Here is a 17,227-nt window from a genome sequence, read left to right as displayed (position 1 = left end):
CTCCAGCTAGGTCGCTCTGAGAGGTGCTTTGGAGCGACCTCATGACGTCGCTGCGGAACCTCGCTCCCATCCTCTGCTCGTCCAATGATCACCTATTTCACCTCCTTTGAGCTCCAAATGCATCCAAATGTCCCCAAGAACTCCATGTGGCACTTCAACACCTGATAAAGACTCATGTATGCAAAATGTAACCTAAACATGGCTAAATCCTAGTCTATATGATCAAAATGCACATGGACGAATGGATAAGATAATGGAAATATGCAAGATATCAGTTGCCTCATGTACTCATATATGATGATGGTCAAGGAGGTTTGGAACCTTTGTTGTCTTTATTTCTCTAGAGAATAGCGATTTTATAATGGTTAGTCCACTAATTTAGGGAGTATATGAAGTTTTACTAAATTAACTTATAAAAAAATTGAACGATGCTCATGCACCATGAAAGAGAGTTTAGGATACATTAATAAAAATGTAGAATGTGGTTAGAAATTTTAAAAAAGATTATAGGCTTCAGTATATAAAGCAATTCTCAAAATTCAATATTTTTGTAGGGGTTGTTAACACATAGATTTTGAGAAAATTTCAAAAAATATGACAATATTATTTCAAGGCATAGTTTCATCATGCACTAACATATGATGATGTTGAAAGAGGTTTGGAGCCTTTGTTATCTCCGTTTTTCAAGAAAATTGTGACTTTATAGTCGTTATTCCACCGATTTAATGGAGTATTATGAAGTTTTACTAAATTAATTTATAAAAAATTATAACGATTCATATATACCATGAAAGAGAGTTTAACATACATTAATACAAATGTAGAATGTGGTTAGAAATTTTAAAACAACACTAAAAAGTTTAGGCTTCAGTATATAGAGCGTTTAACCTAAAACTCAATATTTTCGTAGGGAGATTTTGAGAAAAATTAAAAAAATATAGAATATTGCTTTAATGCATAGTTGCCTCATGTAATAATATATGATAATGGTCAAAGAGGTTTGTAACCTTTGTTGTCTCTATTTCTCTAAAAAATAGCAATTTTATAATGATTAGTCCACTAATTTAGGGAGTATATGAAGATTTATTAAATTAATTTATAAACAAAATTGAAAGATGCTCATGTACCATGAAAGAGAGTTTAGCATACATTAATACAAATGTAGAATATGGTAGAAATTTTAAAACAACACTAAAGATTATAGGCTTCAGTATATAAAGCAATTCTCAAAATTCAATATTTTTGTAGGGGTTGTTAACACATAGATTTTGAGAAAATTTCAAAAAATATGAAAATATTGTTTTAATGTATAGTTGCATCCTGCACTAACATATGATGATGTTGAAAGAGGTTTGAAGCCTTTGTTGTCTCTATTTTTCAAGAAAATAGCGATTTTGTAGTGGTTATTCCACCGATTTAGCGATTTAGAATTTTTCTTGTCTACTGTCAGATTGTTATGTTGGATATGATTTTCCTGGTTCTCTTTGGCATTCAGCTTCGGATTTGTTTGGTGACTTGTATAACTTGTTGCTTCTTCCGCTGCTCAACTCTTCAGTTGTTAAGAATATACTTTGCCCATTTGCCAAGGACAAGTCCTCAAGCGATAAAGAGGATATAGTGACTTTCCACATTTGCTAAGTGGATCCTTCAATTCCGTTTATTGCTCTGCCTTGCCAGCACAGGTATGGTATTTATCTATGTACCACTGCAAATTTGTTGGATCATGATAGGGTGGTTACCTGTCTTCCCCATATTTGTAGTCTAAATAACTGCATGTGATTGCATATTTGAGAAAACATTGGGGTACCATGTATATGAATTCAGAAGCATTATTACTAGCAATAGATATTCAGCAACGTACAACACACGCAATTGCAATAATATAGTAAGTTTTCTTGAAAACCATATAGTTGCATCAGCCATAGATTGAGTGAAACCACCAGCTAAGAATACAGAGGTGAAATTCTGGATCCTTTGTCTAGAGGCTTATTGTAAATCATATATGATCAATTACCGAAACAATATTCATCATCTGAAAGTAGGGAATCAGGGGTATTGGAAGTGATGTGGAAGCAGCAGAGGCTGGAAGCCGTGGCTGAGACAAGCTTCCCACACTTGGTCCAAATCTGAGAGAAGAATATTGGATGTGCCGCACTCATGCGTTTCCCATCCTTCTAAGGCGTGCAATATGCCAGCCACTCTAGTTGCACTCATCGCCTTTCTCGGTAACCAGTTCTGCATATGTGTTTTATTTAGTTACTTAGCATATCGGCAAAAACTTTTAATTGGATTGGATAGCTTTTTATACATACCTCACAGGAGTGGATATTGACCAGAGATTTTGGAATTATTAAAGCCGGTGGAGTATGATAGATACAATCTCTTCGTAACTGCTTGAGGGGGAACTGTGAGAATGGGATAAATAACGTTCCTTTTGTGGCCATTTCCTGCTCCTCTCTCGTTGTTCCTTCTCCCATCAGCCATACCTTCAACCAAAATTCATTAGTTTAGTATGCTCTTCGATTGTTCTCCAACTTTTATTGTATACTTAATTACCTTGTTTGATGCGAGTGTTTCAGAGGTTAAAAGGATCAAACGGTCTCTGCATTCTTTTGGAACAAATGAACTTAGTTTCTCATACTCTTCAGGTAATAGAGTCAAGACCTGCAGATAACATTTACAAGCAAATGAAATGAATTATGATATATAATACAACTTAAGAGAGCTTGGACAAGTGAAGGTGCGGACTTAAGCTTTCTCCTATGGACATATGGAATTCAAACTCATTTGTCTTTTACTTTAGGCAATGACAAGCAAAAAAAAGGGGGGAAACGGAGGAGAAAAACACAACCTCAACACCTCTCTGGCAAAGAGCAGAGGCGATGGTGTATGCCACCTTTGTGAGATTGCCTGTCATCACTATTTTTGTCGTTGATTTGGGTAGACTATTTATCACAACGGCTGCTGTTAATCTACTGCCGTCCACCACTCTTACTTTCATTTCTGGATGCTTGTGAATATACACCTCTCCATTCCTGTTTAGCTCCTCCCCCTGTTCCAACCCACCACAGTTTTAATATTATGAAATGACATCTCACACCAATGTAAAACCAAATCAGTGGAACCGTGTTTCTTTACTTGGTTCATGAGACCCAGGCTAAGCACCTTCACTCCTTTTTCATTTGCCTCCAGTATCGCTTTCTCAATCATGTTGTTGATCGCGTCTTTCCTCCATTTTAACAAGTACTGCATGCATTAGATCTCAGTGCATCAGTAAACCAACCTAAACTACTTATACAGGTTGTAAATTCACAAAAGAGTCAAAAATAAGCTGAAAAATATGAGGACCTGCAGATTATATCTGGGTATGATCCAAGACTGCAAGTTGAGCTTCCCGAAAGAGTTTCTCTCAGAGACAAAGAGGCTGGCGTAGAAGAGAGTGAAGAGCATGGAGAGAGATGTGAAAGGCCACAAAAGGCGCATGAACCATCTATAAGAGAAGGGGTAGGATGCAAATGAAGCCAAGCCAATCCGTAAATGGTATATGGACTCGGGAGTCGTCAGGTGAGTTAAGTGCACGACGTCCACTCTATCTTCTCCTCTTTCTAGAGATTTCTCATACAATGTATCCGACGTTTCATCCATTGTGCCGTAGATGTAGTCATACAAGGGCATGAAGAGGGAGTAGTTAGTTCGGAATTGGGTGTGGTGCAGCGAGTGGAATCTGCAACTCTCATTATGATCATTTTACCATCCAAAAGAAGGATATTACAACAATAAGGGTGTTTTATCACATTCCGCTCGTTATAGATATACGGAAAACACAAAGCTGTGTTAATAACTCTACACTTTAGAAGAGCCATATACCCTAATGAATTTGATATTTACTTTTCTAAGGCTGTTTGGTTAAATAGGCTCTAAATACATCATATTGTGGAAAATTGGATTATGTGCATATAGATTATATTGTATTTTTATGTGGTCCATGTATTCGGTAGTTAACAACAAAAAAAAAGGGTACAAGTATGTCTGGTCACCTTTTTGTACATGAAAGGAGAATGTACGTATACATGCAAATGCAAGTGATATTTTTTTTTTGAGAAAAGAAAATGCAAGTGATGCGGATAAAAATTAATAATAATAATTAAAATCGTTGTTTGTATTTTTTTATGTAAAGAATGGTTTCCGGTTAATGCATAGGTAAGTCAAAATTGTTTTGAAAAAAAACTGGTACTAAATTTTGACATATATATAGCCGACAGAAATAAATGTATATATATATGGTACGAAAGTGCAAGGACTTACGAGGGAGTGTAGCAGAGGTACTTGAGTGGAGGAAAGAGGTGGAAAAGGCGCTTAGGGACGAGCTCGAAGTTGCAGTGTCCCATGTTGTTCATGAAGTCTATGTAGATTACATATCCGGAGAACGACGCTATGGATGCCGTTTTCGTTAACAACGTTGTCAACAATGGTATGGCGAAAAGAATGAAGTATGCTATATGCTCCGCGAATGGATGTATCACCGCTGAATATAATGATTAAAAATATATATTACTAAACTAGGACGTGAAAAATTTTAGGTAAATTTGATAAAAAAATAATAACAGATAAGAAATAAGAGTTACAAGTGATGGGTTCAGTGACGATAGAGGAGTGGTGGTGGGAATGGTAGCGGGAGTAAAGAAAGTGGTGGTGAAGAGCTTTGTGGAGCCAATAATAGAGGAACTCCACCGGCCCGGCATGAAGCATCGCAGCCATCAACACTCCGTCTGTCCTCCACCAGGGAAGTTGCTTTGCCTGCGGCAGCAGCATGATCCCTATATAGAACAGCAATCCGTTGAACAATATTTGGTCATCCCTGCGCGCGTAAATATCAAGAATACATACTTAGCTCACATAAAGCACAAGCGACGCAGTTGCATAAAATGACAAACAGAGTGAAAAACACACCAGTTGGTCTCCCTGTCGACCTGATTGAAGTCGATACCTTTGTCGAGGATGCGTCTCTTTCCCTTGGTTGTATAGTAACGGGAAAGAGAGATCCAAACCTGGTTGTGAAGAATTCTGAAGAGCAAGAAGGGCAATACGAGGGAGTATCCGAGATCCACCGGATCATCAGTCACAAACTTGTATGTGCTATGGACCGCCCATGGTGCTATTACTATGTACTATTGTATTAATTGTTTCCACGTACCATATCATGCATCAGAAACGGGATTCGATCATAAGCACGAGTTTTATATATATATATATATATATATATATACTACATAATAGTGTTTTTTAGTAGAACAATATATATAATAATTAAATAGACAAACCAAAGAGAGAAAGAAAAAAGAATGCACCTTGAAATTCCCAAGGGGTGTCCAAGGCCAATCGGTGAGGATGCCTGGTTTCGTAGCCATTATACCGTCGTATGTACTCCAATTCTTTGTTACGGCCGATGAGTACGTTATATAGAAAGGTATCAAACTGTTTGGTAGATGTAGAATGACGAAGCCAACCCCTATCTTCCCACCAGCCCACTTCCCTATGAGGGCCCTACCGGGACCAAACATGTACTCCTCCATTCGATACTTCCCACATGGATCCTCATTTATGACACTCAGCTAATCTCCCCCACACCTATCGAATATCGATTGCCGATTATATCATATCCTCACGTAAGGAAAGATATTCATCAGTAACGTAGATATTGGCTTTCTAAATCTGGTGTTTTTAGTTTGTGTAATGAAAGTCTGTCAATTTCCTATCTAAAATACAGATGAGCCAAGTTAAGCAATATGAGGTGATTGATGCTTCAGCAACTAGTAGCCATTCAGGATCATTCATGTTAGAGCACCCGCAATGGTGAGACTCACCACGGGGTCATTAGCCATATAAAACTATTATATTTTTTTTTTTGAATAGTTAAGGATCCTAATCCAAAAGTTTATTCCAATGGTGAGTCTCAGTTTGGAGTCCTTATGAATAAAAAAATATTAAATGTACCGTCTTCTCAAGGTTAAGGTGCTTCTGCTCACTCTCATCTACCGTCTTCTTAAGATCACTAAGTTGCCTCTGAAACTCCCTCATCTCCTCCATGACTGCCACTTCCCACCATTTCCAAATGTGGCAGTCTCCATCATCAGCATTATCGCACGTAAAGTACCTTATGTATGGGTCTTTAGGAGTGTAAGAGCAACCGAGAACAGGCTGAGCTCCACAGTAGCATGTCGTGGGGATTCCATCATCAGCCTCTGGTTGACGTGGGTACTGAACCGGCATTGCATTGCGGTTGCTACTGTCAGTTTCATCCGCATAAATCTGAGCTTCGGCTTCAAGAAGGGAGGTTATGTCCAGAGAGTCTGATGATGAAGAGGGCTGGCTGTAGCTGTAATCTTGTCTCATTTTCTTTAACCTGAAAGAAGTGAAGAACACACTTAAATCAATTAGAACCGATTACTTATTACATTCGCAAAAATACTCGCATATATACAACCGAGTAGTGATTTAAATGAACCCCAAGAATACTCCCTTAAAATGAACATATCGATTCAACAAGATCAAACAAATCAATTAGAACCGATTGAAACCAATATGGGATTTCAATCCGTGTAAGAAAAAAGAGAAGATCCGCTTCCGATTGAAACCAAAATTGATCTGAAACCCTATATACAAACGCACCCTCTCCCCAAATCGATTTATCCCCAATTTTTTTTAAAACCCTAATTTCAATCGTTAAACGAAATCGATATAAACCCTCATTATCCAACCCGATTGAGAGGAAACAAGAAGATAATTGATCTAATTAAGCGAAAATCAATGATTTTAGAGAAAGATTTACCAAAAACGAAACAGAAATGAATCGCCTCCAATATCGCCTTTCTCTCGGGACGATTTTTTTTCTACGGTTTCGGTCGAGAATGAGATTTCTCGCTTGACCCAACGAAACACAAACCGACGCCCACCCAGTTAGAAGAGGACACGTACTCAAGAATCAGCCCCTTAAAATCCTTCTCGACGGGACAATCCTTAGGTTTACACGGATAATTAATATTATTATATTAACCCTAAGCTGAGGATTAGCGCTAAGGATCCGACATGGACCGCTGTTGCACTTGCTCTTATAGCGCCAGCTAGTGTCTGTTGCTCCAACATTAAATGAATGAAAACATAAAACAGGGCACACCTTCTTATGCAAGCATTGAATACTTCTACATTTTCATTTTAAATTCACCACCTCTTATAGCAGATCAAAGTTCCAACTAGATTATTAATACAAATATATTTTTTTTTTAAAATCAAAAATAATTAAAAAAAGAAATAATGCCATTAACAAAATCCTAAATCTTAAATTTTGAACCCTAAATCCTAAACTTAAACTCTAAACCCTAAATCGTAAAGTCAAACTCTAAACCTAAATCATAAACCCAAATCCTAGACTATAAACCGTAAACCCAAACCTTATATCCTAAATCTGAATATTAGACCATAAACCCAAACCATAAACTATAAACCTAAAAGGTTTGAATTTGGGTTTAAGGTTTACAGTTTGGTTTAGGGTTTAGGATTTGGATTTAAGGTTTACAGTTTGGTTTAGGGTCTAGGATTTGGGTTTATAGTATAGGGTTTGGGTTTAGGGTTTACTATTTGGGTTTAGAGTATAGGATTTGGGTTTGGGTTTAATATTTAGGGATTAGATTTAGATTTAGGGTTTAGAATTTAGGGTTTAGATTTTGCTAGGCATCATTAATTTTTCAACTATTTTTAAATTTTTAAATAAAATTTAATATTTTTTATTAATTATCTATGTGACAATTTGATTGGCAGCAAGAGAAGTTGTGAATTTAAAAGTTATGGGTGGGGTGAAACTAAGTTTTGTCCCCACGAATATATACTAGGGCGTATACCCTACTCACTCCTTCATTAGGTATACCATGAGTGTGTAAGGCCCATTTGAAGTAATAGCTCGTAAAGTGGTTGTAACTATTGATCTGATGATGCACCCAGATATTTATATATTTTGTTAAACATTCTTGGTTATGAGCTAGCGTTTATAAACTATTTTCATTTATTTTTCCATTTGTTATCAGTAAAGGTTTTCTATTAGGAGGATGGTTTAAATAAGCAAATCATTGGATCTTAACATGAATGATCTTGAATACCAGTCGGTCGGTCCCGTAGATACAGTCCTATCATGAACAAAGAGTAGTGGGTCATGAACTGTGTGATTGGAGCAACTGGAACGTTCAACAAATACATATGCATTCATAGAAGTAGTGTTTAGGTGATATGCTCAGAGAAGGGGTGCACCACAGCTGCCAAATTGAAATAATTAGAAAACTGATACGTATGGAATATATAAAAGAAAATAATGGTTTAAGAAACTCGTACACGTTATGAGCTCGGCTGACGATAGAGCTAGGAGTGGTGGTGAGAATGGTAGCGAGAGTAGAGGAAGTGGTGGTGGAGTCGTGGCGAGCTCTGTAGAACCAGTAGTAGAGTAACTCGACGGGATCAGCGTGAAGCAGAGCCAATGAGCCATGAGGCTGGCTCCTTCTAGTCTCCATATATATAGGGGAAGGTGTGTGAGTCTGGGAGCTTCATGTTGCGAGGTACATAAGGAGAGTGTGTAAGATGATTTGGTCTTCCCAGGTACGTCACAGTCCACTTGCTCTAACTCAAACGAGATTGTCCACGATTTTTTCCTCCCCATGGGCATCCTTTGACGACGAGACACACTGATCTATGATATCAGGCTGTGAACTGTTCTCTTCAGCATCAGCGTCACTATCATCTGTCTCCCAAGGTCTTTCTCCTCATCTTCAGCCATCACGTACGAGTGCATGCATGCTATGCTCATTAGCACTAGCGGGAAACCAAGCAGGGGCGAAGCCAAGGCATTCATTAATTATGGTGGCAAGTGCCCCCATAATATTATTACTAATATCAGTTTATAATGTAGAAATACAAAGAAATTAGGTAGGTGATATGGTTTGATGGAATTGTGCACCCATGTTATCTTAGGTTTGAGATCTCCTTTTGTCAATTATGAAATTTTGCACCCATAGAAATATTATTCTAGCTTCGCCCCTGAAACCAATTAAGAGGTATTTGAAGCTACCAAGGGGACTCCATGGCCACTCCGCCAGAGCTCTGGGCCTGGACGCCATCTAAAGGTACACTTTTTAAAAAACCAAAGGTACCCTTGCGCAGCTAGTATATGTAGTGTCGAAAGAAGTTTGAAGGACGTGCGTGGTGTAGAATATGCGACATGATATCACCATATGCGTGAACAAGAATTAAACACATGGTAATTACTACGACTTTAATTAATTAAGCTAAATAAAAAGAGAAAAGAAACCTCAAACTTCAAATATGGTAGGAGAGGAACCAATGGACATTGAATGTGATGCCCTGCCAAAATTCGGCTTTACCCATCAATGTACAATTGTCCCACCTCCACCGGCCAACGACGCCATCCATTTAATGGAGTAAATTTAAATATTTTGTACATTCCTTCTTCCTTCATTCATCTGCTGGCTTATGCGGTTAAATCTGTTGAACCGCCAGCTCTACTTCCTAGTGCCGTATACGACATCTAGTTTAAATGTTTCACCTTGTAACACTCCAATGTTTAATATAATCCTTCTTGAAGATTAAAAACAATGTAAACATTATTAGTTTACATCAGTAAGGACCATAATCACCATCAGAATTATGTTTTTTTCTGTATCTCTTTTACATAGAAATTACACACAACACAAGGGCGGAATAAGTGTTAGAATGGTCGTAGGAAACCCGGCAAGTGAAATGGTGAGCGAGCGTCTCGAACCAGAAAAGTCAACTCAGAAAGCTGTGATACATCGACCAGGACAATGAATCAGAACAGCGACAGGCATATGGAAGGAAGTATACTAATATCTGGACATCGCTACATGATCTTCTCCTCTCTCAGGATAACAAAGCTGTGCTACATCGACCAAAACAATGAATCTAACATCCTGGCCATTTCTTATGCAACTGGTCATCCGCCTTCATATCCTGGTGCACGTATACTTTGGCTCTTTTTACCTGCAACTCAACCTCTTAAACTCAACATTGCATTCCAACGCACCTATTCTGATTAAATATTCCCCAAGCTAACCAACTTACCAGAACAATGGGAGGGAAACCTTGCCGCAGTTCGACTCTGTCGAAGCCTTCTTCAGAAAACAAGCACTTGTATCCATCCACAGACGGGTGCTCGCTGCTCAAAACATTACAACTTTATTAGATGTTGACCACCACCAATGGTATCTTCTTTGACTAAGAATTTGCTTTCTATTCTATGATGAATATATGCACTTCACAAGGTAGGTGAAGTTTCGGTTTTGTAACTCCTCCACCACCATTTCTTCCTCTTTTGAGTATCTGCATTGCACACGAAAAAATATATCTCCTCCTAAATAGCTAAACAGATACACGCCTGTTCTACATATTCAAGGCGGTGGAGTAACATATGATCTTTTCCCAGTTTGTGGTATTCGTCTCCAAGAAAATGAATATGGCAAACAAAATGCCTCTCTAGCACTATTCGATCCTTTACAAGTGGCAAGTTGTTATCCAGGAACCTTGATGTCTCCTTTACTTCTACCAACAATAAAACGGGGTAGGGCAGCTAAAAACATAGAAAGAATAATCAACCTCACTCACCTCCACGGAAAAGCACTTTCACAAAAGCGAGATATTCCATTCATAGCACTAAAAGTGTCTATGTGAACCCACTCTTCTCCCTTTACATTTGCAGGATGGCCTGAAAACATGGAAGGCACCCCGTAAAATTAATCATATCGTAGGAAAATTATCAACCCTAGGTACATACAGCCCACAAAACAAAGATGATTATGTATAATACGTGGCTACCATATTTTCTTGTTCGGTTCCAAAGTAAACGCTGCTTCAATAACAAGATACCCCGAAAAGAACAAGTCACTCACTTATCTGATGCAAGCGCTTAAGATCATAGCCGCTTGGATAGTTGTTGTAAGATGCCATGAATGTGAAAACCGTGCACCCTGCACTATACGATAGGGTTAAGTAGACTAGCAAATCCCTTCCCTTCTCTTGCATAGCAAAGATTGCCTACTATTTATACCTGATTGCAAATAATGCTAGCATAACCATGTTTGCCAGTTTCCAAATAGTTTTCTTCCTATTCTTGTAGCTGTACAAGGAAACCAGATTATAGTACGAGCTAGGGCCACGTTGGTAGTAAGTATAAGTGGCATTCAGAAATGAAGTGTATCAAAAAAGCTATTGCGAGACTGAATAAAAGAACGTTCTAGCTATGATTGAAAGCTTAGCTAGCAAACATCTGATAGAACTCATACATTCTGCTAGCAGCAACAGCAGCAGATAAGTTGAGCATTGGCACTGAACTAATAATAAAGCGGAGTTCCTACATATATCAAGAAAGATAGGGAAGCCTTTATCAGCAAATGGTTAAGAAAATTTCATGGCTACTGAGATAAGTAATCCATCTGAATACCTTGTGTGGAAGCTTAGAGTAGAGTAAAACAAAGGATATAACTGGAATAACAAGGAATGGAACCCTTCTGTCAAGTAAGATACCAAACAGATGAGAAAAATTAATAGAGATACAATCAGATCTGCTAACTCAAAGGGAATAAGACACTATGACAGATGTTAGGAGGTCAGGTAATTACCAGGGATAGAGGATAAGCTACAAGCAAAGACCGTGGGAGTGCTGAGGTGAAGTACCAATGAATGGAATGTGTCTGGTTTAGCAACTAATTTTCAAGGACCAACACAGAATTTGATAAAAATACAAGCGCCACAATATTTGCAAAATAAGCTTTGCATTGGCAGTGACACTGAAGTATGGAAATCTAAAACGGTTATCACTGTAAAGAATCCAAACCTTCGATTCAGATGCTAAAAGGTTATCCTATCGTACAAAAGTAAATAGAGGAAACAAATTTTGAAGGATACACCCCAGTCAGAACTTCGATTCAGAATGGAGTTAAACCAGAAAACTTCAAATTCTGGCCAGACAAACTTCTTCCACATGATAGAGTCAACGAAAATGGTAAGACCTGTGCTGAGGAATATTCCGTGACCACAAGAGCCTGACTAGTATCCGAAGGGAAGAACCAAATATATCAGATAATGAAGGGGGGACTTTAACTAACCTGCGGTCACCACAGCGGTTCCAACACAATATTTAAGCGTTTTCCAGAAGGAGATGGACTTGGTCTGTCATTAATAAATATGTAAAGCATCCTCATCAGAAGGAAGCAACAAATTAGGCTCATACATAATTCAGAAATCAAACTGTTCATCACCAACTCACCAAAAAAAACTCGAGAGCGATAGGCCCAAGCAGTAATATCACATCACATCTGAAGATTACAGTGGCAAAAATCTGATTATCAGATGAAAGGCATGTCAGAAAAATCCACAGTTGCGGAGGCCATGATGGTCGTTAGCAGGAAAATCATAGATAACATACCAAGAAGTTCAAAGCTGAATAGAAGTTTCCCTTCAACCAATTACCATATGCCAGATTAACTGCGCAAACCAGAGTTTGCAATATTAGCTAGGAGAATACAAATAGAGTAAGTAAGATGAAGAGAAAAGAATCACCTAATCCCAAAGCTAGAATATTAGGAAGAGGACGAGTGGAGTAGAAGAGCAAATGAAACTGGAGAGTGGTGAGAAGTAGGAAGAAAGATTCCACTTGATATCCAAACTTTTTCCTTATCTGTCAAATTAAAGAGGCAGCTTTCGGTTAGTGTGGAATAGAAAGAAGCAGAAGTAGCAAGCAAATAAACATCAAACCTGAATCCGGAAAAATCTAAGTGTGGATAGTATGATACAGCCCAAGACGAAACGAGCTATATTAAAAGTCAATGAACTGGTTTAGTCCGTGTTTAGAATGGTTGGAGATTTCATTAAAGGGAAAATGGAACCTGCAACAAGACTATAAATTTTGGGGAAGCCAAGGAAGCTGATAATGAACACAAGGGGTGATGCAAAGAAAGAGATTATAAAGGCTCCTGCAAGAAGAACCCAGAGTTGATAAAAAAACATATCATTCCATAGAAAGAGAATCACTACATCCTTCCAACAGCCCTTACCAATAAAAGTTCGAGGCACAACACCAGGGAACTCCAAATGATCGTACTGACAAAATAAAACACAAGTGGGAACATTTTGTAGAATTCAAACATGCCTTAAGAAGAAGAAGAGGTAGTCGTCACTCACAGAGTCCAAACGATGGCGATGGTAAAGAATGTCGTGCATTGACTGGTCACATGCAAATTCAGGCGAGAGAAAGACCACTCAGTAAAACGGAGAGAGAGAGTGTAGATCTTTGCAATTGAAACGAAGGAGGGTACCTGTACGTTGAAGCTCTCTTCCACTTTAGTGTATGGTGCCATGAGCACATAAATTGCAGCTATAGCTCCCAGAATCAGATCATATCCTGCTCCCACAACAGAAACAATCGAAAGTTTCAATTAATAACTAGAAAAAAATGAAAAGAGCAAGCACAAATCAACTACCATAGGATTGAAGAAACTTGGCCATTTTCGAATCCGTCGGCATCGTCTGAGCAACTTCCTTGTCGATATCAGGCAGACGATAAATTGATGATTTAAAATGGGCCTGCATGTTGGGCTCATGTTCATTTATATGGGCTGACATCTAACCCCATTAATTAATATACGTTGCTAGTGTTTCTTTTCCTTTTTGGGGGTTAAACAAAGAAAAAAAGAAAAAAACGGGGGGACAGAAGAGAAATCGGGAGAGAAGGCATGGCGGCGGAAGAAGGAAACGAGTTCTACCTGCGGTACTATGTCGGGCACAAGGGGAAATTTGGACACGAGTTCCTGGAGTTCGAGTTTAGACCGGACGGTAAGCTCCGATACGCCAATAACTCAAACTACAAGAACGATACGATGATCCGGAAGGAGGTGTTTCTCACCCCCGCCGTTCTCAAGGAATGCAAGCGTATCGTCTCCGAGAGCGAGGTCTTTTTCTCTTAACCCTCCTCAGATTTGGTTCTATTCCTGTCCGCTCGAACTCGATTAGGGTTTTGTGTATCTATGTGCGTACAGATTTGAAACTGATTGGTGATCTTATTATTACGTGTGTAGATTTAGAACCTTTTCTCCTCTCTTGGGTTTCGCTAACTTGTAATGATGGATGATTTTATATGAATTTCCGTCATTGCATGTGTGTGTGCAGTATCTTTTGTGTGCCTTACTCGTGATTATTTTTGTGTGTAGATAATGAAAGAAGATGATTTTAAGTGGCCGGAACCTGACCGTGTTGGGAGACAAGAGCTTGAGATCGTTATGGGAAATGAGCACATCTCCTTCGCTACATCTAAGATTGGTTCTCTCGTTGATGTCCAGAGCAGTGATGATCCTGAAGGTCTTCGCATCTTTTACTATCTTGTTCAGGTCTCTTCTCTTTTTCCCTTGTCAATTTTATCATCAATTTCTGACTATGTTTCTCTAGTTACCTTACTCTGTTATTTATTCTTTGCTCTCTTCCTTGTGTTTGCAGGACTTGAAATGTCTTGTTTTTTCGCTCATCTCACTGCACTTCAAGATCAAGCCTATTTAGAGAAGAAACCTGTTGAGTTACCGGGAGGGAGCATGTGCCTGAAGTTTGGTTGCTATTTGCGTTGTCTTGTGTTGTTACCTTGAAAACCCTGAGTTTCATTCGTATGCTGTTTTATTTCTTCTTCTTCTTTTTGTTGCAATGAATCTTAAATGAGCGTTGGTATTGGAAATGGACACAACGGTTTGGTACTTGTAAGCAGTGGGCTTGCTCTTATTTTCGATAGTAAATTGAGGACAGGCGTAATGAGTTGTGAAGCTTATCTTTCAGCTAGCTATATAAAATTAATTGCACAAGGCCGGTCCATTGTGTCCAAGAACAATTTTGGTAATAAACTCAGCACATTTTAAACCAGTCGGTTTCTCGTAGATACCTAGGTAGTTATTATACCCTAATAGCACTGCAACCTCAAGATGAGCTGGGAAGGAGTAAAGAAAAGTTGAAGAATGAGAGAGCGATAATAACATGTTGGGTGATGGAGACATATGATTATTTATGTAGGTCAGGTTTTTTTTTTGAAACAAGAGGGAGCCCGAAAAGCAGATCAATTACGTGTGGAAGGAGGTCCATCTGTGCTTCTAATGGGCCTTATTTAAATGAATATAGGCTTCTCTTCCAAGGCCCGTTTGTTGGCCTTTTCTAAAAATCTCCAAATCTTCTCTCTTTAACAGAACAGATCTCCACCCTCCCCTCTCCCAGATTTTCCTCTGTTCGCTGTCATCTAAAGTCGAAACCAACCACCATGAATCCTGAGTAGTAAGTTCCTTTCTCATCGGCTAGTTGATATAGATCTCACGATTGTGTAGAAGCTTCTGTTTGATCCTTTTAATCTGTGTAGCGACTACCTTTTCAAGCTCCTGCTCATTGGGGATTCTGGCGTGGGCAAGTCTTGTCTTCTGTTGAGATTCTCTGTAAGTTTGTAACTAATCGAGCACTGTTGTTTGTTTCTGTTCTTGTTGGATATATTTCATGACTCTGCTTGCCCGTGTTTTTGCAGGATGATTCGTATGTAGAAAGTTACATAAGCACTATTGGAGTCGATTTTGTAAGTTGTTTCACACTTCTTCTTGTTTTTAGGAGGCCGTGTTTGTTCATCTCTTTCATTTTTTCTATAGAAAATTCGGACTGTGGAGCAAGATGGGAAGACGATTAAGCTCCAAATTGTATGCAACTCTACTGTCCTCTTTCTATAAACAGTAGTTAACAAGTCAAGTTTAACTTCTTAACTCTGTGACTCTCTTATTTCCTCATGTCTTTACTGTCTAGTCTCAATGGTGACCTTATACTTTTCAGTGGGACACTGCTGGTCAAGAGCGCTTCAGGACTATTACTAGCAGTTATTACCGCGGCGCACATGGAATCATTGTAACCTTACTCTCTCTCTCTCTCCCCCCGTTGTATTTTTTTTTTTTTTCTGTACTAACTTAGTCCGTGGTGGCAGATTGTCTACGACGTCACAGATCAAGAAAGCTTTAATAATGTGAAGCAATGGTTGAGTGAAATTGATCGTTATGCTAGTGACAATGTGAACAAACTCCTAGTTGGAAACAAGTGTGATCTTGCTGAAAACAGAGCCGTTCCATATGAAACCGCAAAGGTACGGACTCTCCCTCTCTCTCTCGAGTTTTGTGGTCATCTTGCTTTTCTGATATGAATTTTGGTACACTCCCAAGGCTTTTGCCGATGAAATTGGAATTCCTTTCATGGAGACTAGTGCAAAAGATGCTACAAACGTGGAACAGGCTTTCATGGCCATGTCGGCATCCATCAAAGAGAGGTAATTACTATGCTTCCTTGTTATTATTGGCTGCTAAATGCTCTCTTAAGATTCAGCAGACACCAACTTTGAACTCCAGCAAGTGGTCACTGCTATATGTTATAATAGGAAAGGAAAATAAAAGGAACTTTTAGAGTAGAGTGATGTTGACCCTGCAGTGTTCAAATTTGAAAATTCACTTTCATGTAGTTTCACTGTAGCCAATCAGTATACAGAATGAACCAGTTAATGTCTATGGCGCAAAGGAAAGTAATTGATTTGTGGTTTGGATGCAGTATGGCAAGCCAACCAGCTGGGAACAATGCCAGACCGCCGACGGTGCAGATCAGAGGACAGCCTGTTGCCCAAAAAAATGGCTGTTGCTCAACTTGATTGCCTAGCAATATCCTTTTCCGTTCAGTCTTCGAGTCCTACAACCTTGAGCCAAAATTGTTCTGTTCAGTTCACTTGTACGTTGTACGTCATTTCTGGTTTGTAATTAAGCTCACTTGTTCTTTGGTTGGTTGTTTTCTCTTTGCGTAAACATTTTCGTACCACCACATTTTTGTGGCTGCCTTCAGTGTATTTATATACTGTCGTTTTGCTTAACAATGTTTATTAGAAAACCCACTGTTTTATTAACATAACACAAGTTACCTTATTCATATTCTTACATCAGAACTCTTTTGTATTTCTAGGCTAGTATAACGAAAAGTAGACGTCTCATAACTTTGAAGCAATTTCTAGAATGGTGTCACGGAAAAAAAAAATTAACGACCAACTGTCATTAAATATGCTGTCAGCTGTTGTTTTGGAAATTTAATTATTACGTAAGCTACTGTCGACTACAAA

At 38.7% G+C, this 17,227-nt stretch overlaps 4 protein-coding genes across 7 annotated transcripts; 2 read left to right on the top strand and 2 right to left on the bottom strand.

Moving 5' to 3' along the window:
• Window positions 1–1,811: 1,811 nt before the first annotated feature.
• LOC106308419 (protein ECERIFERUM 1) lies at window positions 1,812–5,471 on the bottom strand. The gene is made up of 10 exons (XM_013745579.1): window positions 5,349–5,471; window positions 4,951–5,168; window positions 4,626–4,858; window positions 4,306–4,525; window positions 3,349–3,724; window positions 3,139–3,246; window positions 2,852–3,052; window positions 2,557–2,664; window positions 2,313–2,486; window positions 1,812–2,235 (listed from the first exon to the last, which is right to left on the bottom strand). The coding sequence occupies exons 1-10, from the start codon at window positions 5,406–5,408 to the stop codon at window positions 2,047–2,049; spliced, it is 1,887 nt and encodes a 628-aa protein (XP_013601033.1). The 5' UTR covers window positions 5,409–5,471; the 3' UTR covers window positions 1,812–2,046.
• A 4,148-nt stretch (window positions 5,472–9,619) lies between these two features.
• LOC106308420 (dol-P-Man:Man(7)GlcNAc(2)-PP-Dol alpha-1,6-mannosyltransferase-like) lies at window positions 9,620–13,644 on the bottom strand. 4 transcript variants are annotated; one of them, XR_001263567.1, is made up of 20 exons: window positions 13,554–13,644; window positions 13,389–13,474; window positions 13,255–13,296; window positions 13,128–13,173; window positions 12,960–13,046; window positions 12,829–12,884; window positions 12,634–12,751; window positions 12,500–12,558; window positions 12,341–12,412; window positions 12,180–12,243; window positions 11,980–12,083; window positions 11,694–11,765; window positions 11,516–11,602; window positions 11,358–11,425; window positions 11,123–11,191; window positions 10,965–11,047; window positions 10,672–10,780; window positions 10,333–10,398; window positions 10,141–10,234; window positions 9,620–10,059 (listed from the first exon to the last, which is right to left on the bottom strand). XR_001263567.1 is itself a non-coding variant. In XM_013745580.1 (20 exons), exons 1-20 carry the CDS (start codon window positions 13,594–13,596, stop codon window positions 9,982–9,984), a joined length of 1,494 nt encoding a protein of 497 aa, XP_013601034.1. In that variant the 5' UTR covers window positions 13,597–13,644; the 3' UTR covers window positions 9,620–9,981. The 4 variants fall into 4 exon arrangements, 3 of the variants coding, with proteins under 3 accessions (XP_013601034.1, XP_013601035.1, XP_013601036.1); XM_013745580.1 differs by having other exon boundaries at window positions 10,681–10,780; XM_013745581.1 differs by having other exon boundaries at window positions 10,681–10,780; window positions 11,516–11,605; window positions 11,697–11,765.
• Window positions 13,645–13,742: 98 nt separating this feature from the next.
• LOC106308427 (protein mago nashi homolog) lies at window positions 13,743–14,849 on the top strand. Its single transcript, XM_013745589.1, has 3 exons — window positions 13,743–14,021; window positions 14,280–14,456; window positions 14,563–14,849. Exons 1-3 carry the CDS (start codon window positions 13,806–13,808, stop codon window positions 14,620–14,622), a joined length of 453 nt encoding a protein of 150 aa, XP_013601043.1. The 5' UTR covers window positions 13,743–13,805; the 3' UTR covers window positions 14,623–14,849.
• A 420-nt stretch (window positions 14,850–15,269) lies between these two features.
• On the top strand, window positions 15,270–17,040 carry LOC106308426 (ras-related protein RABD2a). The gene is made up of 8 exons (XM_013745588.1): window positions 15,270–15,375; window positions 15,458–15,530; window positions 15,617–15,664; window positions 15,735–15,782; window positions 15,913–15,984; window positions 16,061–16,216; window positions 16,293–16,396; window positions 16,672–17,040. The coding sequence occupies exons 1-8, from the start codon at window positions 15,362–15,364 to the stop codon at window positions 16,766–16,768; spliced, it is 612 nt and encodes a 203-aa protein (XP_013601042.1). The 5' UTR covers window positions 15,270–15,361; the 3' UTR covers window positions 16,769–17,040.
• Window positions 17,041–17,227: the final 187 nt, after the last annotated feature.

The sequence above is a fragment of the Brassica oleracea genome, chromosome C8 (assembly GCF_000695525.1).
Source record: "Brassica oleracea var. oleracea cultivar TO1000 chromosome C8, BOL, whole genome shotgun sequence".
Taxonomy (NCBI): Eukaryota; Viridiplantae; Streptophyta; class Magnoliopsida; order Brassicales; family Brassicaceae; genus Brassica; species Brassica oleracea.
The sequence above is the reverse complement of the archived record's forward strand: the minus strand, read 5'-3'. Positions and strand labels throughout refer to the sequence as shown.